This window comes from Panthera pardus, unplaced genomic scaffold (genome assembly GCF_024362965.1).
Source record: "Panthera pardus isolate Hobbes unplaced genomic scaffold, ASM2436296v1 HiC_scaffold_17, whole genome shotgun sequence".
NCBI lineage: Eukaryota > Metazoa > Chordata > Mammalia > Carnivora > Felidae > Panthera > Panthera pardus.
The window spans coordinates 30,789,814-30,817,649 of NW_026526732.1; the positions used below are offsets into that span (position 1 = coordinate 30,789,814).

At 40.1% G+C, this 27,836-nt stretch overlaps 1 protein-coding gene and 1 long non-coding RNA gene across 2 annotated transcripts in view; one reads left to right on the top strand and one right to left on the bottom strand.

The window, feature by feature from the left end:
- SGK1 (serum/glucocorticoid regulated kinase 1) overlaps nucleotides 1–27,836 on the top strand; it is a 112,720-nt gene that overhangs the window by 76,453 nt on the left and 8,431 nt on the right. Inside the window, exon 3 of the mRNA XM_019420512.2 lies at nucleotides 2,722–2,797. Coding sequence (XP_019276057.1) covers nucleotides 2,722–2,797 — 76 coding nt within the window. The remainder of the gene's footprint in view (nucleotides 1–2,721; nucleotides 2,798–27,836) is intronic.
- On the bottom strand, nucleotides 19,334–27,728 carry LOC109249903 (uncharacterized). The gene is made up of 4 exons (XR_008422889.1): nucleotides 27,274–27,728; nucleotides 26,127–26,181; nucleotides 22,159–22,255; nucleotides 19,334–19,513 (listed from the first exon to the last, which is right to left on the bottom strand). It is a non-coding gene; the product is annotated as an uncharacterized LOC109249903 (long non-coding RNA).

Here is a 27,836-nt window from a genome sequence, read left to right on the forward strand (position 1 = left end):
GGGAATAAGCATTCAGCAATGACCTTCCAGAAGTAATCCTCTTTCCTTCACCTTCAACCTCCAATACTTTCGATTCTATCAGGTCAAGAAGATTTTCCCTCCTTTGCCTCCAGGGACACATTACAGATAAGTTGAAAGAGAGCACTACTCCTATTAGAAAACTATTTTTTTAAGATAGCCTCTCCTCAAAATGTCTATAAGGATTTAAAATCAATGAGACCAAATTCCCCTGACTTTGCAGAACTCACAATTTTAAGGATCTCTTTTTAAATCATCAATTCCAAATCGCTCTGTATGTAAAACCGTGCAAGTGCTCTTTGTGTTTTTCAAGATGTTTATGCTGTCACTTATTAAATAAGTAAGCTTCACCAGCCTTCATTAAGCTTAATACACCTAATTGTTGAAATTGTTACTTCCACTAATGACACATGGTTATACAAAAAAGAAACATGTCGTCAGTTGAAAACATTCTAAAGAAACTACAGACGAAATGTCACAATGTACGGTGTTTGCTTCACAACATTCCCGCCTGAAGAAGAGGGGACTAGATGAACTAAGATTAGTAAAATGGTAAAAAGTCGAAAATTGGTAACAGCCGGCTGATAGGTACATAAATGGTTATTATACTGTTTACTTTTGCGTGTGCTTGAAACGTTTACCTCAGTAAGGAGACCTCATTTCATGAGGAACAGAGAAAGGAAGGAGCCTTGCCAACTTGGAAACGGAAGCCTAAGGTGAGACAGAATAGCCACTGTCAAATATCTGAGGTATTGTTTCTGAAGGAGAGCAGATATGTTCTACGTAACTCAAGAGTGAACTAGAACCACTGGGCAAAATTTCAAGGATCCAGATTTCAATTCAACTTGTAAAGAACTTTCTAACTTTCTAACAATTAGAGCTGTATTTTAGTGGAATATGTTATTCCTTTGAAGAAATTTATACAGAAGGCCACTTTTTGAAGTCTGAGGGATTTTTGCATGGCTGCTCAAAATGTCGTCCACGGAATGGTGCTGGTCCATTCACTGTTCTTCCCCCCGCTTGGGATTACATTTTAACGATTCTTTTTTCACCACAATTTTGCTTCTAAACTCATACTTCCTATCAATTAAAAACAGATTAGACTACCAAAAAGTTCCATTAATGAAACGTTGACTACTTCCATTTTTATTTATCAAATAGGTTATGTCTCTGGTATATGAACAGATGGAGGATGATGACCTCCCCATAGGGTTTTGTTTGTGTGGTAAGAACAATTACCATGAAATCCTCCCTATTAACAGACTTTTCAAGGTACATCACAGTAACATTAACTATAGGCACAACGTTGTTCAGCAGATCTCTAGAAGTTAATCGTCTTGTGTAACTGAAACTTTATACCCACTTCTTCCACTTCCTACTTCCCCAGCTCCTGACAACTGCCATTCTCCTCTCAGATTTTACGTATTTGACTACTTTAGATACCGCTTATACGTAATACCATGAAGGACTTGTCTGTCTACGTTTGGCTTATTTCCCTTAGCATAAGGTCCTCAAGGCTTATCCATACTGTTGCAGGTGGTGGGTTTCTTCATCCATTCATCTGTCCATAGGCATTGAGGCTGTTCCTGTCTCCTGGCTGTTGGGAATAACGCTGCAGTGAACATGAGGGAGATCCTGATTTCCACACATTCTTTGATAGTGGTTCACAACAAGAGAAGGAGCTCGTGCCAGACTATAAACTGACACACTGCTTCTTTTATAGGTAAAGACCTGCTACGGAAAGAAAACATCGGCAGAACTAAACTAACTACTTACTGACATTCTTGAGTCTTTTGAGTATTGCTGCAGTGGAAGGAATTTATCCATTAAATAGTCATAGAGAGTTTTCACGGTAATCAAACTATAGATACAAAACACCTATAAATGGAATGTCCTTTTTAACACTAAGATTTATATTTCTTTGACTGAAAATATATTTGCAAGCCACACACCGCATTAGTGTAAAGTTGTGTAAAAAACCAAAGGGTCATTGCTGTTCCCTGGAAATTATTGTGGAGAATCTATTATTTATATATGCACTAGGCAGAACTGTGAGGTTGAATGCATTATGTATATAGCATATATATATATATATATATATATATATATATATATATAGCATATGTGTGTGTGCTCCTATTGAAAAAAATAGATTCTGTTATGATTACAAAAATAAGAATTCTTTTTATTTTTTTGTTTCAAGTTTTTATTTAAATTCTAGTTGGTTAACAGATAGTGCAATATTAGTTTCAGAAGAGTTCATTTTAAAGTGCTACTGAATTTAAAAATAGCTCTTCCTTATTACATATTTCCCCAAGCGTATACACTAAAAGTAGCATTTCTATTATGGAGAAGTCCAAAAAAACACTTTCAATGTGTGAAGTGTCCTCACATTGATATACTGCCAATCATACAGGGCCTCTGCATACGGCTGTATAGTTTACACACTGCAAAAAAAGCACGGGGTAAAGGAGCGAGTGGAAGCTTAGCGCCAGCCCCCATGTGCTTACCCGGCCATGAGCCCTGACAGCGAATCGACATCAGGTCAAGGATCACCCACAAGCCCCGTGTGCCCAGCACTGAATGGATGTTCCATATGTGCTAGCTTCAGCCTTGGAATCCTGCCTATAGAATTGTAGGTCTGAAACAGCGAAAACGGTGAATCCATTTTCACATCACTTCTTCTCTCCTTATGTTTTCAAGGCGAAAGAGCCATGTAATCATGCCAGCATCCTGACCAAGCCTGACCCAAGAGCCTTCTGGACTAATGATGATTCAGGTATTATTGGCAAAATACACTCAGGCCCCGCGATGTACAGGAAGCATTCTGTAGTAAAGCCCTACCCAAAGGCAAGGTTTGGGGGGAAATTGTGTTTTGCTTGTTTGTTTGCTTATTTATTTATTTGTTTAGACCTAGTCTAACACTTGACTATACTTCACGATCAATTTTACATGTATGTATGTGTTACAAGTCCCTTTAATTTATCTTCTTGGTTAGTGTCTAAAGCACCTATATGCTCAGGTGTTGCTTTATGGAGCGTGAAATACCTTCAAGTGTTGGGGGCAATTTAGGAATGAGTCTCTTTCCTGGAGTGGAGGACAGAGGTGAAGGATAAGGTGGGCAAGTACACTGGCCCAAGTTTCTCTTCCAGAGGAAGAAGAGGGTTAAAAAACCCATGGGGAGCCACACTTGAGACTACTTAATGGAGGGCGGGCATGACTTATCCTATCAATCCAGGGGTCTAAATCTACTCAGAATCAGAGGCATGCCACTTTCTGAGATCAGAGAATATGCTTCAGGTTGTGTAATTTAAAATTACCCTCAAAGAGTATGGGCCGTTCTTACAGGAAATAGAAGACACTTTTTTTTTCCTTATTCTTATTCACCGTGGAGACACGAGGCCTAATTGCATGAGGCAAAGACCCACTAGAAATAACAGAAGAAAGTTAAGCCAAAGGAGCTAAAATACTTAGGAGAGTGTTACTAGAGCTTTCACCTTTTCTAATTAAATAGGATCTAATTAAATAGAGAGCAGGAGGAGAGTAGTAGAGACGATACCTAATATTTGCATTAGGCCTCACGGCTTTATGAAGAAAGTGCGTTCACAAAAATCTAATATCGTGTGTGCGGCAGCCCTGTGAAATAGGAGGGGTGGCCTATCCTCACTGTCCCTGGATGAGAGATAAAATCAGATCTTGAAAGAGGTTAGCCGATGTATCCAAAGCTCACCGCCAGAAAATACCAGGGCTGGGAGTAGGTCTGAGAGCCTGCTGGCCCGATTCTATAACACGCTTCCTCAGAAGAAGAAACTGTCTTGTGAGAAACAACGTGGGTTAAACCCCCGCTTTAATCTTTTCTTTATAAAAGGGAGTGAGGAACTATGCCTATTAGCAGAAGCAGGACGGGAGTATAAAACTCTCTGATGCCTTTTTTCCAAAGACCAGGCTCATGGTCTAAACTTCCTATCAATATCGTCAGTGAAAAAAAAAAAAAAAATTGTTCTGTCTTGTTTTCCACCTTTTGAACAGAGATGAAAAACATGAAAATGAATTGGCCTATTTATGCCATCATCTTGGTGCCAGTATAGTCCCACCATAAAATAAACAAGGCAGCCTCTGGCTAATACCCCTACTCAGACCTGCAGCACATACGGCGTGAGGAAGCTACGTAGAATGAAACATCACAATCAAAAAATCAATGTTCTTAAAACTATGTAGAGACTTGGAATGGGGAGGGAATCTGTCCAGGACAGGTCTAGAAAATAGCGTTCGGGCACTTTGGGGGGCTGGGAAAATTATGTTGCGACAAAAACTGATGCAGAACATGCAAAGAAATAGTAATAGAAATACTTCAGATCCGTTCATTTAAAAAACTTTTACTTTATTATTTTTGTGTCATCAATGGGGTTACAAAGACACCGCATCCCTTCTGCAGCAGCTTCTCTAATGAGGAGCTTCCCCAGTAACCAATTCCTACACTAGGGTCTATGTCTAGTGATTTGGGGGCAAAGGAGAGGGGCTGGGCTCATCGTTCAGTCCATTCCTGATAGGGGTATTAAAATCTCTATCTATGGTGGTAGAATTATCATTGGTTTCTTTCACTTCAGTCGATTTTTGTTTCATGTATTTCAAAGCTCTAATATTAAGCACATAGATTCTTACAATGGTTACGATTTCCTGATGAATTGATCCTGTCCCACTTTATCTCTGGTAAAAGGCTTTGTCTGAAGTCTGTTTTTTTCTGTCATTAATATAGCCAAGCCAGCCTTCTCATGTCTACCCTTCACATGGTGTATCTTTTCTATCCATTTGCTTTCAACTTATCTGTGTCTTACAGTTAAAGTGCGTCTCTTCTAGTTGGGTTTTCCTTCTAAATCCAATCTGGCAATCTTTGTTGTTGTGGTTGTTGTTATTCAGAATGTTTATATCTATATCTACATATAGATATATCATAGAACATTATTAAGCCATAAAAAAGAATGTATAGACCACATCTTTTCTATCCATTCATCTATGAATGGACCCTTAGATCGCTTCCATATGTTGGTTATTGTAAATAATGCTGCAATAAACATAAGGGTGCAGATATCGTTTCAAATTAGTGTTTTTATTTTCTTTGGGTAAATACTCAGTAGTGAAATTACTAGATCAAATGGTATTTTTATTTTTAATTGTTTGAGGAACCCCCATACTATTTCCCACATTGGCTGCACCAATCTACATTCCCACCAACAGTGCATGAGAATTCCCTTGACATCCTCACCGACACTTGTTATTTCTTGTGTTTTTGATTTTAACCACTCTGACAGGTGTAAGATGATTGTGGTTTTGATTTTCATTTTCCCATGATGATTCGTAATGTTGAGCATCTTTTCAAGTGTCTGTCAGCCATCTGTATGTCTTCTTTGGAAAAATGGCTGTTCAGGTCCTCTGCCCATTTTTTAATCAGATTATTATTATTATTATTATTATTATTATTACTATTTTGGTGTTGAGTTGTATAAGTTCTCTGTATATTTGGGCATTAACCAATATATATATATATCATTTGTAGATATCTTCTCCCAACTAGTAGGCTGGTTTTTTTTTTGTTTTGTTGATGGTTTCCTATGCTGTGCAAAAGCTTTTTATCCTGGTGTAGTCCCAATAGTTTATTTTTGCTTTTGTTTCCCTTGCCTCAGGATTCATCTAGCTAGAAAATGTTGTTAAGGCTGACATCCAAGAGATTACTGCCAATGTTCTCTTTAAGGAGTTTTATGGTTTCAAGTCTCACATTTAGGTCTTCAATTCACTTTATGTTTTGTATAGTGTGCATAACGGTCTAGTTTCATTCTTTCGTATGTAGCTGTCCAGTTTTCCCAGCACCATTTATTGAAGAGATTGTCTTTCCCCTATTGTATGTTCTTGCCTCCTTTGTTGTAGATTCATTGGCCATATGATTGTGGGTTTATTTCTGGGTTCTGCTCTATTGATCTGTATGTCTGTTTTTGTGCTAGTACACTATACTGTTTGGATTGTTACAGCTTTATAGTATATCTTGATATGTGAGATTGTAATATCTCCATCTTTGTTTATTACTGTTTTCATTTTAATTTTAGTATAGTTAACATACAGTATTATATTCGTTTCAGGTATACAATATAGTGATTCAACACTTCCATACATCATCTAGTGCTCATCACGACAAGTGCACTTTGTAATCGCCATCACCTATGTCACCCAAACCTCTACCCGCCTCCTCTCTAGTAACCATCAGTTTGCTCCCCTATAGGTAATGTCTGTTTATTGGTATGTCTCTCTCTTCCTCTCTTTCCTTTGCTCATCTGTTTTATTTCTTAAATTCCGTATATGAGTGAAATCATATGGCTTTTGTCTTCTTCTGACTGAATTCTTTCGCTTAGCATTATACTTTCTAGTTCCACCCATGTCATTGCAAATAGCAAGATTTCATTCTTTTTATGGCTCAATAGTATGCCATTATATACATATATAATATTATATTATATAATTAGAATATATAATTATAAAATATATATAATATATTTAATAAATATATATTTAATAAATATAAATATATTTTATACATATATAATTTGTATATATGTATATATATACATATATACATATATATGTATATATATATATACAATATATACAATTTCTATATATTTATATATAATATATATTTATATATAATATATAATATATAATATATAATATATAATTATATATTAATATATATTTCTTATATAATATATAATATATAATATATAATATATAATATATAATATATAATATATAATATATATTATATATTATATATTAATATATATTTCTTATATATTATATAATATATAATATATATTTATATATTAATATATATTAATTATATAATATATAATATATTTATATATTATATATAGTATATAATATATATATTATATTATATATAATTATATATAATATATATTATATAGTATACATTATTATATATAATATATATTTATATATAATACTATATATAATAATATATATAAATATATATAATATATTAATATATATTATATATATACACCCCCTAATACCCCCTATTCTTTATCCATTCATCTGTCAGTGGACACTTGGGCTGCTTCCATAGTTTGGCTATTGTAAATGATGCTGTAGTAAATATAAGGGTGCCTGGTGATACCTCTACCTTTGTTATTTTTTCTCAAAATTGCATTCACTATTCAGGTCTTTTGTGGTGCCATACAAATTTTAGGATTATTTATTCTAGTTCTGTGAAACATACTATTGGTATTTTATTAGGGACTGCATTGCGTCTATAGATTGCTTTGCACAGTATGGACGTTTTGACATATTAATTCGTCCGATCCATAAGCACAAAATATATTAATATAATGTGTTGTCCTTCACTGGCTGCTTTGATTTTTTTTTTTTAATCTTTGGCTTTTGTCACTTTGACTGACTATGATGTGTCTTAACTAGAATCTATGTTCTTTAAGATGTAGACCCCTCAGGTTGAAGAAGTGAAACATCCTTCTAATCTATTAGTAGCTTGCTTCGAAATTGAACCTGAGGGAGGCAGTTATTATTTTTTTAATGTTTATTTATTTACTTAATGGTTGTTTACTTATTTAATATTTATTTGGGAGAGAAAAAACCAGTGGGGGAGAGGCAGAGAGAGAGGGAACAGAGGATCTGAAGCGGGCTCTGTGAGATCATGACCTGAGCTGAAGTCGGACGCTTGACTGAGCCACCCAGGCGCCCCAGGATACAATTATTTCTGCTGTGGTTTCTGCACTGCAGCAATGTTGTCCTTCCTCGGCATATCACCACTCTAACCAAAACTTTTCCTAAATGCCTTCAATTCTGTAAAGGGTAAACACAAGCTGAAGCAACTTTATAGCCATCCTTTTGCGACACACAAAGGTATGAGCCTTTAGGTGGATTCTTCACAAGGGTAATATTCCAGTCACAGTTTGAATTCTATGTTGTGGACTTTTACCGAGTCCCGAAATAATTGTGATAAGATTATTCCATCATTTCCTACGGAAAATACATTTCAGCAAATTGCCTATTTCCATTCGAAGCCAGCCGTCATCAGAGGATTTTACTTAACATAATGTATAGACTCTTGAAACACAGTTTAAGTAGAGTTAAATATTAGGTGTAACTAGGCCACACAGTTTGATAGAAATAAATGTTAAATTTTAAAACTAGTTTGTTTTGAAGTAAAGAATTCTTGAGGGCTCATGCACCTTGAAATCAGATGGGAGTGTCTAGATTTTCATACTGTCTTTTTTTTTATATTTATTTATTTTGAAAGAGAGAGCATGCGAGAAGGGGAGGGTGAGAGAGAGAGGAGACAGAGAATCCCAAGCAGGCTCCGCACGGTCAGCACAAAGCCGGATGCGGGGCTTGAACTCATGAACCAAGAGACCATGACCTGAGCCAAAATCAAGAGTCAGCCGCCCAACGGACTAAGCCACCCAGGCGCCCATCATACTCCCTGCCTTTTTGCATGACTGTCGGAGGACAGAACTGGCTTGCTCAGTTACCATGTGCAGATACGGTAGTTGGAGAAACAAAAGTAATTCTCAAAAGCTTTTGAAAATACCATAATATAGAAGTAGCATTTCATCGTAGGAGAGAAATGGAAAATAGAGAAAGGAAGAAAATTAATCACCCGTAATCCTACCACCCACACTTGTTTTCGTTGGACTGGACTCTCCAGCATTCTCAGCATTTGTTCTGACAATGAGCAAACAGGCTTCACAAGTTTAGGCTCTGTCCTATTTTCTTTGTTTTTAGGCTTTGAAACCTGAGTGGTTTGTTTTTGCACACCTTTGGTTTTCAATTGCTGGTCCTGCTGAGGCCTGTGACATTCTCTTAAATTAGAATCTCAAGGTAGGATGAGTTTCTCCACACTTTCAAAATATGTGTTTTTCCCAGTACTGTTACCGATAACACGGATAATGCTCTTTGCTTAGAGGAAGTCAGATAATAAAGTGATTAAACAAAAAGGTTTCCTTTGCAAAGGCCAGGATTTTAACTGGACACTTGATTTGCCAGGTAGGAAAATGCAACCCCTTGATGGTCTTCCTGGGCTTTTATTTTAAGTCACGTTTTCACAAGAAAATGGCATTCTACCTTGGAGATTTTCAAAATGTCTACACTTCTCTCAAGCAAAAATTGAAGCGTGAGAATCAGTACCGTGCAAATTTTTCCCAGAGGAATAAAAATGAATTTTCTCTTACGTTTTTCAGGATCATGCATTGTTTCTTTACAATTTCTAATGAGTCATCACATTTTAAAATTCAGCCCAAATTTCTGGGGATGCAGAAATCACTCTAAAGTGGTATATTTGTATTTATTGAGCAGCCGTAATAGCTTATGTACCAAATGTAGAAACAAAATGATTCATAGTTTAAAAACATATGGACTGCAGAACTATTTCAGTCTTCCAGAGAATATGCAAAATTAGATCAGTGATTTAATATAAAGAGAGGGAGGACTTCATTATGTAGATTTTAAAAAGCGAAGAAACCTAATTTCTAGATTTTTTTTCTTAAAAAGCAAAATACTCTCATGTTTCTATCTAGAAAACAGTTGTTTCATCCCTCAAAGTATGGCATTATCTAACAAAAAAGAAAAATGTGATACAAGTTCGACGTGATCTGCTTACACAGAAACTCGCCATCTGACACAAGTCAACTGGGTGTAGACTTTGCCTCTTGCGATTAAAGATAAACCATTTAGTAAAAATCTATGGATACGTGAAAATCTTTTAAGTGGACTCACCTCATTTATTCAGGTCGGAACTACAAAACGGTAGCTGTCCCAGTAATAAAGGTCATCTTACCAGAGTGAGGAATCCCAGACTTCACGTAATGCCACCAAAGGCAGCAGCAGTGGAACTAAGGCTTTGGAAGGACCAGGGAGGGACACAGTCGTAAGGACTCTGCGCTCGACGCGCTCTTGACTGCCCCTGTTTCGCTAACTCAAACTTGTTTCAACATCAAACTGGGTATTAATTCCCCTCCGTCATAGATCCGGGAGCCACAATCATCCTCGGTTTCTAAAGCACATCTCTTCCAGCCCACTGGACTCACTCACATCAGAGCCGACCAGCAAGCCATTTGGCCATGCTTGCCAGTGAGCATGCGTAGAGCAGCAGCAGGAACGCCCCTCCCCCTACACACACACACACACACACACACACACACACACACACACACGTGCGCGCGCGGTTTACCCCCGCTGTGGTCAGTGCTGTGGGCTCCTGAGTTGGCCACCACCTTCAAGGCTTATTACCCGTGTGACCTGGACCAACATTTTCACCCTTCTGTACTTCCTTTTCTTTCGCCTGCAAAAAATGGAATATTTATGCGGACCACAGAGTTTGGGGAGGGTTAAAGGAAATAATGCAGGTCAAAGTCGTCAAAACGATGTCCGACATATAGCTCATGGCCAATTTATGTTAGCTCTTCTTACTTGTAGACAGAAATGTGTCATTTATAGAAACCTGAACACAGAGGCCCCTGCTCTATTTAAGGTTTACAAAACCATGGGTCGAAAGAAGAATACATTTTATTTTGTCACTGCTGTTACTATCTCCTACTTTACTGGACCTGAAGCTTGTTTTTTTTTTTTCTCCCTGAACCCCGAAGCTCATTATTCACTGTTGACTGCTATCTGGCTCCCCAGACATAAGACTGATAAGCTTCCTGAAAATAGACATATGGCTGGACATAAAATCCTCAAGCTGGGGAGAACCTTGGACATGGCCTAGTCATTTAGATAAAATATCACCTTCCATGAGGATCTGTGAAGCAAAAGACACTTCGTTTATACCCGACTTTAACCTTTTACAATGGTTTAGAGGGTTCCTAGTTCAAGGACGGGTTATTTATTCCAGTGAGTAGCAAAATATCATTTCAAAACTCCTCTGTTCAAAGATAGAGTCATGCTAGGGGCACCTGGGTGGCTCAGTGGCTTAAACGTCTGACTCCGACTCCGGTCATGATCTCGCGGTTTGTGAGTTCAAGCCCCCATTGGGCTCTGTGCTGACAGCTCAGAGCCTGGAGCCTGTTTCGAATTCTGTTCTCCCCCTCTCTCTGCCCCGCCCCTGCTCATACTCTGTCTCGCTCTGTCTCTCAAAAATAAATAAATGTTTTAAAAAAATAAATAAAGATAGAGTCATGCTCATCTAGCGTTTAGGTTTGACGGCTAAAGTTTATCAAATCCGATCCTTCTGAATTTCCTGTTACCAAGTGTGTGAATATGTGACTGCAAGGCTCAGGTTAGCTCAGCGCGGAGAAGCTCCCCGTCTCTTTGCCTCGGAAGGTGTAAGTTAAGAGGTTAGCTTTCTGAAGCTTTGCAGTTGGAACAAAATCTGTGTCTGCCCTTGTTGAACTCAAAATGTTCTCTTCCTCTTTGTTATGACCCAAATTACTTGTTATTTCTGCTGTTTTACCCAAGGCTAAACTGACAGTATTTCACAGTAGCTGATTTTTCTGATTCCCAGGGCTCTTTTTAAATGTTTTCACACAGTGTTTCCTTGTGCCCATTTTATCCAGATCATTCATGTCATGTCTAAAATCTTTGATTTTCCTAGCATTGAAGGGCATTTTATTATGGCTAAAATTCAACCAGAAAATTTTCTCACTGAAAAAAATGAAAGGAAAGTAGATTAAATTCAACTTCATAATTCTGGCAAAGTTATTTTTCTTACACTTTGATGAATATTTTATTAGTTTGCATCAGACTAATCTAACAGCAGATTTTTTTACATTTATTTATTTTTGAGAGACAGAGCACAAGTGGGGGACAGGCAGAGAGAGAGAGGGAGACACAGAATCCGAAGCAGGCTCCAGGCTCTGAGCTATCAGCACAGAGCCCGATGTGGGGCTTGAACTCACAAACCGTGAGATCATGACCTGAGCTGAAGTTGGACACTTAACCAACTGAGCCACCTGGGTGCCCCTAACAGCAGATTTTTTAAATGTAGTGGATTTTGGCTGCAGCTGATGTTAAAATGTCCTTGTGTATTCTATCATTTTCAACATGCTGAGATATTCTGCCTCTGACGGCTTTTTTTTTTCCCCCAAGAAGAGTGTCCCATAATACATCATACGTAATACATGAGACAATTATTTCGGGAGGTTATATGTCCGGCACAGCAAAAATAAATGAAAAGGGGGTTGGGGATGGTTGTCTTAATAACAGAAGCATTTTGTTTAGCCAAATATAAATATAGTTTATATAGTTTATAAAATATTTATAAATATATATAAATATATTTATAAATTATATATAAATATATATAAATATAGTTTATAGTTTATATAGTTTATAAAAATATTTTAAGAAAAATAATTTTTCAATTTTCAAATTGTACGTTATAAAGAGAATAGGTCAGTGACTAATAAATGAAAACAGGCTACCTCGGGGATGAAATGGTCCACGGAAAGGGACAAGTGCAGGATAGAGAGGGAGGTATTGGGCATAAAGGGTGGATGCATGGGGGTAGGAGGAGCATGAAGATATGGAGAAGGTTTTATACGTGGGATGCTCAGAAATGAGACTAGAATTGGAACTCAAGACGGGAGACTTCGGCAAGCTCGTTTGTAAAATGAGAGGTAATGGAAGTGAATCAACTCTAACAGAAACTCATTCGACAACGATGCAAGTGGACAGCGAAAAGCAAATGGAAATGGATTTAGAAAGGAAAAAAATGGCTCCTTGTGGGCTAGGGACCTTGGCATGGACTTTGATGAGCAGTGTAGCTCTGGGAGCCCACCAATGCCTCCTCAGAAATACGTGGCCATCACCTCTTCCACTGATTACAATTTTGGCTCCGAGAGGACAATTTAATATTAAGAGTTCAGCTGCACTGTTCTTGTAGGTATTGAGTTTGAAAACTTGAGTTTTCAAATTGTCCTCCCACACCTCCCCTCAGCTGATCTTTCCAGTTGCCCTGTGCGAATGCTCTGGTTTCTCTTCAGATCCCATAAATCTTTCACCTTTTACCAATTGCCCCGTGGGATTGGCAAAATGGGTGTTAACCCAGAGGCTACTTGAAGAAGTGAAGTGCTTTGCCCCAAAACGAGATATTGAGTCATCGATACTAAAATACGGAAGTGACCTGGAAATTCCTCCAGTTCTCTTGCTATAGCTTCACGGAGGTAAGAGGGGAGCTTTGCAATGAAAGTCGCTTGAATGTGGACGCAAATGTTTGAGGAGAGAGCAGAAAGTCAAGGATGAGATGTAGCCTTGCCACGGGGCAGGGGGAGCTGGCAAAAGGGAGAAAGTAAGGTAAATGCAGGGTTTGTTTTCAACGAAGGAGCTATATTATATCCCTTCCTGTCCAGCACTCTGCTGGCTTCTAGGGAAAGGGGCAACAGTGTCCCCTTGAAAGTTCAAGTAGATAAACTGGACAGACACAGGTAGACTGAACAAAATCGTGTAAAGCCACGTTAGACTAAGTACAGCTGCCTACGGATATGTGAAGGACTCATTTGGAACAGATGGAGAGGCAGATCATTTCACTGGTTAAAAGCAGAATTTTTGGCGTCGGAAAAGCCTGGTTTTGCTACTTCTAGCTGTGTTGCCTCACACAACTAATGTTTACCTCTTTAAGCCTCAGATCTTAACCACATATAAGTAAGGTTTTCATGATTATTATGAGGATTAACTGAGAAATTGCATTAAAAAAAATACTGAAGCATAGTGCCTACTACTTAGTATAATCATTCGATGTTAGCTATTGTAATAGATGCACAGTAGAAGTTACAGGGAGGAACATGTTCATTTCTGTGAGATACTTTCACTGTTTTCCCGGAAGTAATCTAGCTAGGTCTACTGTCTTTGTTCTCTGATATCTTTATGGAAATGTGCTTTCAAATATTCTCAAACTATTAAAAATTTAATATTTTAATAGTATTAATGTAATAGACAATGTATGTCACATATAACGTATAAATACACGATATATTGTGTGTAATATTAATTCTAATCCTCTAAAACTGTTTGAAGGAAAGATACGGGAAAAAATGGCAGTTCTGAAGGACCTTACAAGGTTCCCGTTAACTTTAAAGAAACCGATAATCCTAAAGAAAATGAAAATCCTAAGAAAAGTAAACAGGAAGTGGGAAGAAATAAGAAGGAGGCAGAGGAGAGTGGTAAGTGGGGCTTAGACAAAAACAGACATTGGGCTCCTTTCTGCCCTTTGGCTATTTGTTCCCATTGTCAAAGGAAAAACCAGAAGGCAGTGGGCCATCAGTGAGGCTTCTGAGAGCAGCCTGTAGATGTAAAGTTACAGTATTTACAAAGCAGTAAAGAGGGGGAAATGCTTTTGCTCTTAAAAGGTAAATTCAAGGTTTATTAAACAGCACGTGCCAAACTAGATCTTGTTGACATATAAAAAGATACATAAACAACATGATTTGGAGAATGAATTGCAAACAGGTCTATCATGATGATCTATGCTTGTGTTCTAGATTTTTAAGCAATATCTTACAAATTGTGAAATAGAACCATTGTAGATACAGACAGTAATAGTCTTGTCTCTCTGGAATAGCATTTGATTTAAATGAGGATCAACTCTAGCAGAATTTTAAACATAAGAGTTTTATAAGCAAAAAACATAGCAACTTTTTCAAGTGACCGTATTTACTTAGCTTAGAAAGTGAGGCATTATTCATGATTCCTACCTTTTGCTCACATCTGTTTAATTTCTTGTCTGCGATTTTCCTGTGGTTTTATACAAAGCCTATTTTCATTTTTGTTGTTAAATTTTATTTATATCTGTTGTGAAGGGGTGATTAGGAAACAAGGTTGCTGTCGTCAGACAGACACACACACACACACACACACACACACACACACCAGAAGTAGTTAATGCATCTGAAACTCTTAGCCAAACCATCAAATAGTTTTTTGGGGACAACCAATCTTATTTGTTAAAAAGATTCGGTAATCACAACTCAAAAACAGATAGTACTATCAAAAGTGTCTGACAGTAAGACCATATGCTGTTAGAAAATTTGGCTGTGACAGCTAAACATTGTTCTGATCCAGGATATAACAATAAAAAACAAAAATAAATTTCCTCCCACTAACTAGTCTAGAATAAACATCTCCCACTATAATGTGTCACCTGAGCAAAGGATCGTGGCTTTTAATGTTTATCTTAGGGTTTTAAAGCTGACGAAGAGATACGCTGGAAAATTTATGGTGGGCCCAGCAGAGAGATTTATTCATTAAATATGTCCAAAATTGACTGAACGTTTAATGTGCGATGCATATGTTAGGAAGTAAGGAAAGACAAGAGTACCAAATAATCCTGCTTTTTTGGCGTCTCAAAATACTAGAAAAGCGTAAACATGTGCACAGATTCCTAAAATCCCTGCTTAGCTGAGGGGTCATTACTAGCAGGGATGAGACCATGAGCCTCTTGGGGGTCTTCAGGGGCTGGGGAAGAGCTTCAAAACTTCAGAATAAGCTGTATGGAAAATGAAGTTCCTGCTACATCTCCTGAAATTCTAGGAGTAGCCGATTATGGAATCACAATGGACACCTCCCAAAAGTAACAGATATCAAGCAGTCACATTTTCTGGGGGCTTTTTTAGGCATCAGAAGAACTAAGGTGCCACCCTGGCACATGGAGTATTCGAATTGCCAAGTTGTGGTCCTACTGAATAAAACATAAAATGTGCTGTAGGTGACCCTCTGAATTTTCTACAAAAAATTATCCAGTGCCCAAACAATGCCTTCCATACATTTACTCCAATATATTACACGGATGGTCAAGTAGTAATATAGTTAGGGCATCACTAATATTTCTTTGAATTTTGCCTGGTAAATTGAGGCAGTGCCCAATTTTCACACGGTTACGGATAATTTACAAATATTGTAAATTATTAGCTAAAAGGAGAGTGGGCATACAAGAAAAGCAACAAAATCCAAATATCAAAGCTAGCCAGGAATGTTTTAAAAATAGTGAAATATACTCAAGTCTGCTAAGCACTAAGAAAGCAGCAAATGATGTTGAATCCTCAGGAAATACCAATCCAAATGCTTAGAACCAAGTCAGTGGGTTAGTGCATTTTCATATTTCTGTGTGAGATGACGCTTGTGTGTGATACCCTTGTGTTATGAATGACACCACTGAGATACTGGCACGTATAAGCACAGTCATGGAAGTCGATAGCTGCAATGCTATCGTCCCTTTCTGGGACATTGCTGAAGGATAGTGGTGAAGGAAATCCTCTCAGTGGGCAGAAGTTAAGAGCAATTCACCTGGTTGCTCATTTTGCTTGGAAGGAGAACTGGACAGACATGGGACTCTATGCCCACTCATGGGAGGGCAGCTAATGATTTGGCAGGATGGTCAAGCAATTGTAAGCAGAAGGAACATGATTTAAAAATGGGTGACAAGAAAGTCTGGGGAAGAGTAATATGGATAAACTTCCCTGCATAGTCAAAAAATGTGAAGATATTTGCGTGCCATGTGAGTAATTTCCAAAGGGTGATCTCAGGAGAGGAGGATTTTAATAATCAAGTGGATAATATGACTCATTTTGTGGATATCAGTCAGCCTCTTTCCCAGTCACCCTGTCGTCAAAGGGCTAGTGAACTGAATAGCCATGGTGGCAAAAATGGAGGTTATACATGGGCTCAGCAACACGGACTTCCATTCACCAAGGCCAACCTAACCACAGCCATGGCTAAGTGCATAGTCTGTTAGTAGCAGAGACCAATCCGGAAACTCTGATGTCACACCATTCCCCAGGGTGATCAGCCAACCATCTGGCAGGTAGATTACATCCAACCCCCCCATCATGGAACGGGCAGACTCTTGTTACTCTGGATACCGATTTGCCCTTCCTGTATGCAATGCTTCTCCCCACACAATCATCTGTGGACTCACAGAATGCCTCATCCACCATCAGGGTATTCCATGCAGCACTGCTTCTGATCAAGGAACTAGCTTTATAGCAAACGAAGTATGCCACTGGGCCCCATGTTCAGGGAATTGACTGGTCTTAACCGTATTCCCTAATAACCTGAGGCAACTAGCTTGACAGAATAGTAGAATGGCCTTTTGAAGATGCAGTTACAGTGCCAGCTAGATGGCAATACTTTGCAGGGCTGGGGCAAGGTTTTCCAGGAGACTATATATGCTCTGAATCAGCATCCAGTATATGGTGCTGCTTCTCCCATAGCTGGGATTCACAGGTTCCGAAATCAAGGAGTAGAATTGGTGGTGGTGCCACTCCCTGTTTGCCCTAGTGACCTACAAGCAACATTTTTGCGTCCTGTCTTCCCAACTTGATGCCTTGCTGGCCTAAAACCTTGGTTCCAAAGGGAAGAATGCTTCCACTGGAAGACACAACAACGATTTCATTGAACTGGAAGTTAAGACTGCCATTCAGCTTCCTTGGGCTCTTTGTGCCCCAAAATCAACAGGCAAAGAAGGGAGGGACTATGCTGGCTGGGATGACTGGTCCTGACGACCAAGGAGAAATTCGACTGCTACTCCACAGTGGAGGTAAGGAAGAGTCTGTCTAGAATATAGGCGATCCCTCAGGGAGTCTCTTAGTATGACCGGGCCTTGTGATTAAAGTCAGTGGAAAACGACAACAACCCAATCCAGACAGGACAACTAATGGCCCAGACAGGACCACTACTCCCCTGTTGGGGAGAAAGGTTTGCGTCACCCTATTAGGTAAAGCACCGTGACCAGTTGAGGTGCTTACTGAAAACAAATAGGTAGTGGCATAAAATAGTTATAAATACCAGCCGTGACTACGCGACCAGTTACAGAAACAAGGACTATGACTGCCATGAGTATTCCTTCTTTATTTGTTATGAATATGCTTGTGTTTCTGTACGTGTGTATCAATCTCTTCGTTTTCTTCCCTCTCTTGTCTCCTTGTCCTGTAACATAAGATGTGGTGACTGTATACCCACGGTAGTTAATAATTGTGAACTTTACATTCATAGTATTTACATTATAGGATACGAAGAAGAATAAACATCCCACAAAGACTTTACATCTTCTGGGGGAAAAGTTAGTAGGTTTTCAGCTCTATGCAGGATAGTTGCATCGTGTTAGGTCGCAGCATTGACCTTATTATTGTCTTTATATGGAGATTAAACACAAATTAATAAGATGCACGTGGCTGCCAAATTCACAAGAGGTGGACTTATGATAGTTAATTTTATGTATCAGCTTAGCTGGACCACAGTGCTTAGATACTTGGTGAAACATTATCTCAGATGTTTCAAGACAGTATTTATTGTATGAGATTAACATTTAAATCACATTGAGTGAGGCAGATTGTCCTCCATGGTATGGGTGAGCTTTAACCAAACAGGTGAACAGTTGAAGGTTTTAACAGAACAAAAAAACTGACCTCCCTTGAGCAAGAAGGAATTCTACCGGCAGATGGCCTTCAGACTTTAGTCGCAACATTAGTTCTCTCCTGGGTCTGCAGCCTGCCCCCCACCCTATAGATTTTGAACTTCACAGCCTCCACAGTCACAGGAGCCAGTTTTTTAAAAATAAACTCTCTCCCTCTCCTCTCTCTCTCTTTCTTTCTCTCTCTGTATATACACACACACACACGTAGACACATATATGTAAATATGCATACACAGAGATACGAAAATATAATTACTTACCAACTTGGTACTTGTGCATGTGCCTCGCCACTCTGACAACCCAACGGTCATTCTGCCGTGGCTGCAGAACTACATGCTAGGCACCTTCATCGAGGCCTTACCGTTGCGTAGAGAAGGATATTTAAATTTTTTTTTCTTAATGTTTTTATTTATTTTTGAGACAGAGAGAGACAGAGCATGAGCAGGGAAGGGGCAGAGAGAGAGGGAGACACAGAATCAGAAGCAGGCTCCAGACTCCGAGCCATCAGCACAGAACCCGATGCAGGGCTCGAACTCATAGACTGTGAGATCATGACCTGAGCCGAAGTCAGACGCTCAACCGACTGAGCCACCCAGGAGCCCCCGAGAAGGATATTTTAAAAGAAAATAAAGTAGGGGCACCTGGGGGCTCAGTAGGTTAAGTGTCTGACTCCTGACTTCAGCTCAGGTCATGATCTCGTGGTCTTGAGACGGAGCCCTGTGTCGGGCTCTGCACTGAGCGTGGAGCCTGCTTGGGATTCCCTTTCCCTCTCTCTCTGCCCCTCTCCTGCTCATGTACACACACACTCTCTCTCTTTCTCAAAATAAATACACATTAAAAAAAAATAAAAGAAAAGAAAGTAGAAGTGTTTTGTAATAAATGTTCATTCAGGCTTTCTGGCAATATGAAGGTTATGAAAGACCTTTGTGATTACAAGATACAAAGCCCTCCATGAGGGACCAGGTTATCCTGTGTGTCCTCAGGCTGGATGAGAGGTTCTGAAGCTCTTGGGGAAAGTCGGTTGAATGATAGAAGTCGAAGATGCTATGACAGCATTCTTTCCTATAAACCAATTCATATGGTGTCATTAATGAAGAGAGTGTTCCCTCCCTTTATTCCTACGTATCTACAAATACAGGTTGACATCTTGCTACCAACATCTACTGACGATACATCTACTTTTACAGATTCTGTAGGACAATCACAGAATGCTGGGAAGAGACCTGGAGAGCACTGGGCTCTCTCTGTGTCTGAGCTGTGCTACTCTGGGAAAGTTAGCTTGCCATTTCTTTAACCTCTGAACAAAGGGGAGTTCTCCTTAGTTAACGGCCAACGTCTCATGAGTATGATCAGTCCGCACCTGCAAAACCCGGGAGGTTCATGAAAGGAATAGGCCAGAGGGCCTTCACCCAAAAGCAGAAGCAAAGAATCATGGGGCCTAATGGATTCTCATTTTAAAATTCTATTTTAATAGATGGCAAAAAATTAGGGGACAAAGGAGAATTTAGGGAGCAAGTTTAAAAGGAGAGAGAAGAGAGGATACATTTTTCTGACTCATTGGAAGATTATCTGTGGTCCTTGGAATAAGAAGCAACACTGGCATTTTCCCAAGATGGACAGATGAAAGCCTTAGATGGCCCCCCTCCCAATGGTAAGAGTCTCTGCACTTGACAAAGTGTCCATTGAATGTGGTCTGTAAAAAAGAGTATCTACTTCAGTTTTCTTGAAAAATGGTTATTCACTATGATTGTTTAATGACCTCCTTGGACTAAAAGAACAGCCTTGATTTCAAAATCTTCCTTGTACATCATTTATAAAATTTAGTGCTTTGGTTTTCTGAAGGAATTGAGTAGCATAATATGTAATATATAATAAAATACCTAAATTCAAGGGTTTTCTTTTTTGTTTGGTTTGATTTTGTCTTGCTTTTTATAGTGAGGTGTAAAGGGATTGCTAAGAAAACGTACCCTTGATTATGAGATGAAGGGAGGAAAACCACAATTTATTGAGAAACAATTATGTACCCAGCAATATATAAGGGGTATATTATTAAGTCGTTTCATTTATTAAGCACTTCCTTTAGGCCACACACTCTTCCAGGCATCAGGGATACTATGAAGAATAAAACAAATATCATCCCTGTCTTACAGAGGCTACTTTCTAGTGCAAAGAGATAATGAACCCAAGAAAAATGTCAGATAATAAAACTAATATGCAGATCATTGAAATAGGGTGAGTGGCAAAGGATGGCCAGCTGGGTGGTTTAGGTCCATTGTGTAAATGATGTTTACTCTAAGATCCGAATGGCAAGAAGGATCCAGCCATGTGAGCACCAGGAGGAAATCATCCCAGGTGGAGAGCGTGGCATAGACAAAGTCCCAAAGGCAGACACAAGACTGGCTTTGTAAAAGGAACAGAGCCAAGATGGCGTCAGCCTGGAGAACGAAAGAGAGTGGGAAGAGGGAGCTGGAGAAGGGCCTGATTAAAGAATGTTAGGTAGGCAAGAAACATCAATCTCACTCATGTGGTCTAATCTTCAAAGCACTCAACAGTCCAGAGAGACACTTGAGATGTAAATAACTAAGCCACAAAATCCTTGACTAAAGGCTACCATGAGGGGCAGAAGGGAAGGGCTCCAAAGGAGTAGCCGGGCGCTATTATAGGAGGTGGTTCTGGGCATCCAGAAGTTCCTTTCAGATTTATCTTTTCCCAGATATCACAGCACCGCACAATATTACAGCTACAAGAGGGCTTCCAGCTCATCCCTCACTCGAAAAAGTGGGTATTCTAAATGGTTACACCTGCCCAAGGCTGTCTCTTAATGGCATAGCTGGGTCTTAGAAAAAGTAGAAATATCTGTAAGCTTATCTTTGCTTTTGGGAAGCTATTCAATTCAGCTAAAGAAATGTGGACCATGCCCTCCTTGAGTGTGGCAATGCTGTCCACCTTGGATATCTTTGTTAGATCCAGGACTCAGCACACTGCCTGGCACAAAAGCAGTGCCCCATAGAGGTCTGAAGGACTAAACATAATAGGCCACACACAGGCCTTTGGAGTTTTCTCTTCTTTCCCTGAGGACAGGTGGAACGACCCAGGGAAAGCATCTTCTGTGTTGACTAGCCTTGTAGGACCTGCTTTCAATGACGCCACCCTCTCAATAGGCCCAAACATACATTCTATTGTTTTCCATCCACCCTGAGCAACTAAAAACTCCTCTAGGTTAGCTTTTGGCTTACTCTCTGCTCTTTCGATTTAAACTTTAGCCTTTGTTTGATAAACAAGTGTTTATTCGGTTATCAGGGCATCTAGTTCCTTGATCCAACCCATTCTGGAGCATTGTCCATGGGGAGACCAAGAGAGGAGGGAGAAGTCTGAAGAACTAAATGGATCATCTTTTCAGGCCCTTGGTGGAATTGCCATCGCATGGGCCTGTCCTTGGCCCAGCAGATTAAGTGGCTCGTATTCTTCATGTGCTTTAAGCACAGTACATGACCATAGTTGTCGTGATTTGTGGGAGCCATTTGAGTTGTATGATATGTTCTGTTTCTAGTTGTGACATGTGTACGGTAGGGGTAAGGAACACAGATGTGTCCTATTTTCCATGTGAGATTCCAACTTACTAAATTCTCTATTTCAGTTATTTTTTTTTGCAATTTATTCAAGTTTTAGTATCCCCATTATACAGATTTTCAAGGTTAAGAGAATACCTTGTCTAAGGCGTCACAGGTAATGAGCCTCAGCTGTAGTGGATTAACGTGGACCACAGGGAGCCCCACCTTCAGCATGTTACTGACACTTCAGAGCCTGTTGAGGAAGGTGACATAAATGTTTATGCAGCTTACATTCAGAGTTGAAATCAAAAGGAAGTTCACTTGGGGCGCCTGGGTGGCTCAGTCTGTTAAGTGTCCTACCTGGGCTGAGATCATGACCTCACGGTTCGAGCCCTGCGTGGGGCTCTGAGCTGGGATCCTGCTTTGGATTCTCTCTCTCTCTCTCTCTCTCTCAAAAATAAACATTAAAAAAAAAGTTAAAAGAAAAAGAAGCTCACTAAACTGCTTTACATTAAAATTATGCCAATCAACCTTCTGCCAACCATCCTGCTCCTGGTTTTCCCATGTTGGTTACTGTTACATTAATGTTATTTTGTCACTGCAATTTGTAGGCAAGTTTCACTGGAAACAATCCCTGATGGGGGGAGTTTCTGTTGTTTCTTCCTAGATTTTTTTTTTTTTAATTTTTTTTTCAACGTTTTTTATTTATTTTTGGGACAGAGAGAGACAGAGCATGAACGGGGGAGGGGCAGAGAGAGAGGGAGACACAGAATCGGAAACAGGCTCCAGGCTCCGAGCCATCAGCCCAGAGCCTGACGCGGGGCTCGAACTCACGGACCGCGAGATCGTGACCTGGCTGAAGTCGGACGCTTAACCGACTGCGCCACCCAGGCGCCCCTCTTCCTAGATTAATTATAGGGTCAGAACTGGGAGAGATTTGGGGAGACATTCATACTGAGCAAATTGAAGCTTTCAGGTTTCACTGAAGTTTGGCAAAAGATGTCTGCCAGAAATCCAGTCTCCTTATTTGTTCTTGGCATTTATAGAGGAGGGGGGTGAAAGATTGCCCATTATCCGGTCTTCATGTAGGTCACAACCTTAATATGTGTGCCCCAAGAAGGATTCAGCCTGCAAGGAAATTTCAAGCCCTGTGCTGCCTGAATGCCAGGCTGGGCTGTGAGATTTGAGAGGGAGAGTAAGTGCAGGTGTGGACTCCCCATGGATAGAGCCAAGGAAGGAGGTCTGAAGGTCAAAGCTCTCTGGCTTTCCTTGCCTCAATATCTGGCATTTTATCATTACATTTATCATTTCTTAATTCTCTGGTTGAAAATTATTTTTTTAATGTTTATTTATTTTGAGAAAGAGAGAGAGAGAATGAGAGCGAGTGGGGGAGGGGTAGAGAGAGAGGGTGAGAGGGAATTCCAAGTAGTTTCCATGCTGTCAGCACAGAGTCCAATGCGGGACTTGATCTCACGAACCGTGAGATCGTGATCTGAGCTGAGATCAAGAGCCAGACAACCAAGGTAACCTGAGTTACCCAGGTGCTCTGATAGTTGTTCTTTTTTTTTTTTTTTAATTTTTTTTAAGTTTATTTATTTATTTTTGAGAGAGAGAGACAGACAGTGGGCGGGGGAAGGGCAGAGACAGAGGGAAAGAGAGAATCCCAGGCAGGTTCCACACTGTCAGCATGGAGCCCACTATGGGACTCTAACTCACAAACCATGACATCATGACCTGAGCCAAATCCTGGCGTCAGAAGCTTGCCAACTGAGCCACCCAGGCAGCCTGCGCCCCAATAGTTATTTTTTATTTTTATTTATTGCTCATTCGATCATACTATAGCAGACATTTACAGCATCCCAAAGATGGGGATACGGTGAGTTTTCAGCCTGTCATAGACCCTTTGGCTAGATTGTCATTCCTACCGTGTCAAGAGCGACCACCGGCTTCCTTTCTTTGATTTGTCTCCTGACTGAAGTAAAAAATTCACTACAAAACCATGCCCCCCATCCTCCCACCAACTTTATTGTTAGGCAGATGGGTCTAGAACATTGGAGTCATTTACTGTCTCTGAAAGATTGCCAATCCCCGTGTTAGATTACACCTATGCTTGTCTAATTGTTCATACATCTTCCAACTACATAAATCTCCCATTCCAGTCTCCAATGCTCCCTTACATGTTTGTGCGTGCAAATTTGTTCATTTTTAATGAGCTAGGGGTACTTAAAAAAAAGCAAGTATCCTTTGAAGGATTAAGAGTTGAGTTATGAATCATGTGTTGGTTTGAATGAACTTTCCAAAACACATCGGAATATGTCTCTCTAAAAGTCTTGGTGGAATAATTTTCCTTGTGGCTTTGAATCCCTTCTCAGTCTGGCTCAATCTACCTTCGTAGGGAACTTCCCACCCGGCCCTCCCCATGTGAGCTCATGTTCATCACTGTACCTCCTGCGTCTAGCGGTGTCTGAAGCAGAGTTCTAGAAGAATCTGTTGATCAGGACCAAGGAGCTCCAGCTATATCTAGAGCTATGCTAGACACAAAGATACCTATGCAGGCTAATGCTTGGCAGTCCTTTAAATGAATGCATTTTTAAGACATTATTAATTCCGTGTATATCAGGGTTGGAGAGGGGGAGGCAGAGAAAGGGAGAGACAGATTTGTGCCTCTGGAATCTTTATCTCCCTTGAAAGTGCTATTTTTCCACTGCAGCAGCAACAGCAGCTGTCTACACTGTGCTTGTGTGTAAGGTCTGAATATGGACCATATTTCCACAGCGTTCCAGAGGTGCTAAATAGCACCTGAGAGTTAGTCACTCGTGCTATTTCTTCTGCCTAGCATGACTTTCCTCTCTTGTTCCCAGCTGAATCTCCCAGGATCAGCCCAAACATGATTTCTTTGTGGCGACTTCCCTCGACATGCACATGGGTGCTGCTGCTCCCCGGTAGAACAGTCCTCTCTCCGCTCTCCTGTGGTAGACTGTCCCAACCTCTGTTTTAACACTTATCATGGGGTAACACTCCTCCTGGTGCCTCATCATTCACACGTATGCTCCCCACTGAAAATGACAGCTTCTATGCATCAGATAACTGGATTACTCGTATGTGTGTCCCTTGATCTTAACATTTATACTTACTTAATAAATCCTTATTAAATGCTTGCATGTACAAATGGAAGGTTGGGGGAAGAAGGGAGCAAGGGAGGCAGGGAGGGAAGGAGGGCGAAAGCCAGGGAGCTGGAGAAGGAGAATCAGGTCAATACCTCCTGCGGGCGATTAGCTGAGAGCAGGGCTTTGAGGCAGTTGGCATTAGGGGGAAGGAGGGCAGAAGGCAATATTCCAGGGTTTTCAGGACCACAGCGTGTGCCAGTGCTGTGTGTGGGAAGTGGAGAGGCCCAGCAGTTCACTCCAGTGAGAGAGAGAAGGGTTACAGGAAGGAGATACATTTGGTTCCAAACGCAAGTTTTGATACTTCACAAGTTTGCCTATCTCCGGCTCAACTCCGAAGGAAAGCAACCAAAATTGCTTAATCCTTAATAACTTAAAAGTGCCGTTAGAGAAAACAACCTAAAGCCTCCCTACTAGACAGCTACGTGTATATTAGTTAGCGAAACCCTATTTCAAGGTTCTTAGAGTGTGTAGTCTTGTTTATTCAAAACCGCTGTCTTGGGGCGCCTGGGTGGCTCAGTCTGTTAAGCGTCCGACTTCGGCTCAGGTCATGATCTCGCGGTGCATGAGTTCGAGCCCCGCGTCGGGCTCTGTGCTGACGGCTCAGAGCCTGGAGCCTGTTTCACATTCTGTGTCTCCCTCTCTCTCTGACCTTCCCCCGTTCATGTTCTCTCTCTGTCTCAAAAATAAATAAACGTTAAAAAAAATTAAAAAAAACAAACAAACAAAACCGCTGTCTTGGAAAAGAACAAAGCCCTGCATAAATAAAGGATGTAGTTTGGTGGGTTTTAACAACACTAAACACTATTATTCTAAGTACTGTGTTCTTCTCTTAGTCATCTATTCGATCACATTCTCATCTTCTTTATGCATTTCACTTTTGACAATTATGAATACAGAACATAATAATCACTGTAGAACCTGTGATCTATAGACATTTAACCACTACTAATTACTTACCTATAATAGCCATTATGAATAAACTCATTTTTTATCATTTTCTGTTTGATGAATACTGTAAAGAAAAAACAAAAGGCATGCGCTCGGTGATGATCTTTAGCAGAAACTGATTGACTTAGTTGCTCTCTGGAGTAATAATTATGGTTTTGGGTGTTTCCGTGTAATTACATTGGTGATGCTCCAGGAAAAGGATTCTATGAGGATCAATGAATAAATCAATACGTATGGGAACCTAAACTGTGCACAAGATTGTTCTAGAATATTTGGCACTTTGGACAATGCAAAACAATTGTATTGCCCTATTATCGTGGAAGGTATTGTATCTAAGGAATGAAAAGACTGTACATCTAGCGGAGACATTTAAGAAGCAGCCCAGGAGGGGCTATAACTAGGTCCTTGTAAAAATATTTTCAAAATATTTACTTCACTATGTAGAGAAATATCAGGAATTTCCTTCCTGAACCCTCAAATTAAATAAAAAGGGTCATATCTTAGCAAAGCCTTCAGGTTTTAGTATTTACAGCCCCTCACGAAGGAAAATTAAAGTAGAACTAAAATGATTTTTCTGAAGCATGAAAATACACATGCACTGGAAAATGATTTGTTTCAGTGCAAACTTTACATCTGGGTGAATCATTTCCATTTGAGTGTTTTGATTGCAGTTTCCCCACTATGAGGCGTAAATGAGATTACTGGCTTGGGGGAGTGGGAAGGTAATTAGCCTATCTCCTATCAAGCCTTCTATATTTTCTGTGACTGCACAAGGTGTTACAGAGAAACTCTCTGGAACTGATTAAACCTCAGGAGAAGTGGGGGGAAATCATGCACTCCAGAGCGGTTCTCGCAGAGAACGCGATCGCCCTCTGGGTTGCATTTACAAGCTGAATTTGGTGACTCAACTCTGGCCACTTCGCCACCAGGGAGTAAGAGGAAAAGGGCCGGATTCCTCCCGGTAGGAAGACTACCGGGACCAAAGAAAGAGGCTGGCGACGGGAAGGAAGAACAGACGAAGCGTTTGAATAGCGACCACAGGGCAACCCTAAAGCCAGTGCATAGTTAACAGGCGCGCGTCACGCACCGTTCCCTCGTCTACCTCCCCCCCCCTCCCCCCCACCGCATACCCCATCCACCCGCCGCTGTGTGTCACCTTCCTGTTCGGAAGTCTTCGTAGGTTGCTGGGACAGAACTGGGGGCGCCTGCTCCACCCTTCAGGTATCCGGTTGGAAGAAAAGCCAGTCTCAACAACTTGATTCTCTACGTTAAATGATAAGTTTAGCAGACCGTCCGTCTCCAAGCGCCGAACATTAGGGTAGGGGGAGGAAGGAGAACATCAGACGTCCTTTTTCTGTTCCAACCACAAATCATATGGTTGTGCCTCTTCTCTCTTCCACTTAGAGCCCTCTAACTTGAATTCCACGTTCTTCTTGGAATGCATGTGGCAGAGCTTCTTTGAAAAAAAAAAAAAAAAATGATCCCCGTGCATGTGTTTTGAATCTTTTTTTTTTTTTTCTGGACTGATTTGTGATGATCATCAGTCCAGTTACATTTCTTGTGTGTCTTGCTGGGGGTGTAATAAACTCAGGACGCTGATGACTGTAATTTTCTGAGTGATGTTGCAATGGAGAGAATAAACGGCCCAGTGTTGAACTTTGCAGCTTGCTCCCTTCCTGTATGTAAATTGCCTTTATATAAAGTGGGGTGCATAACAGA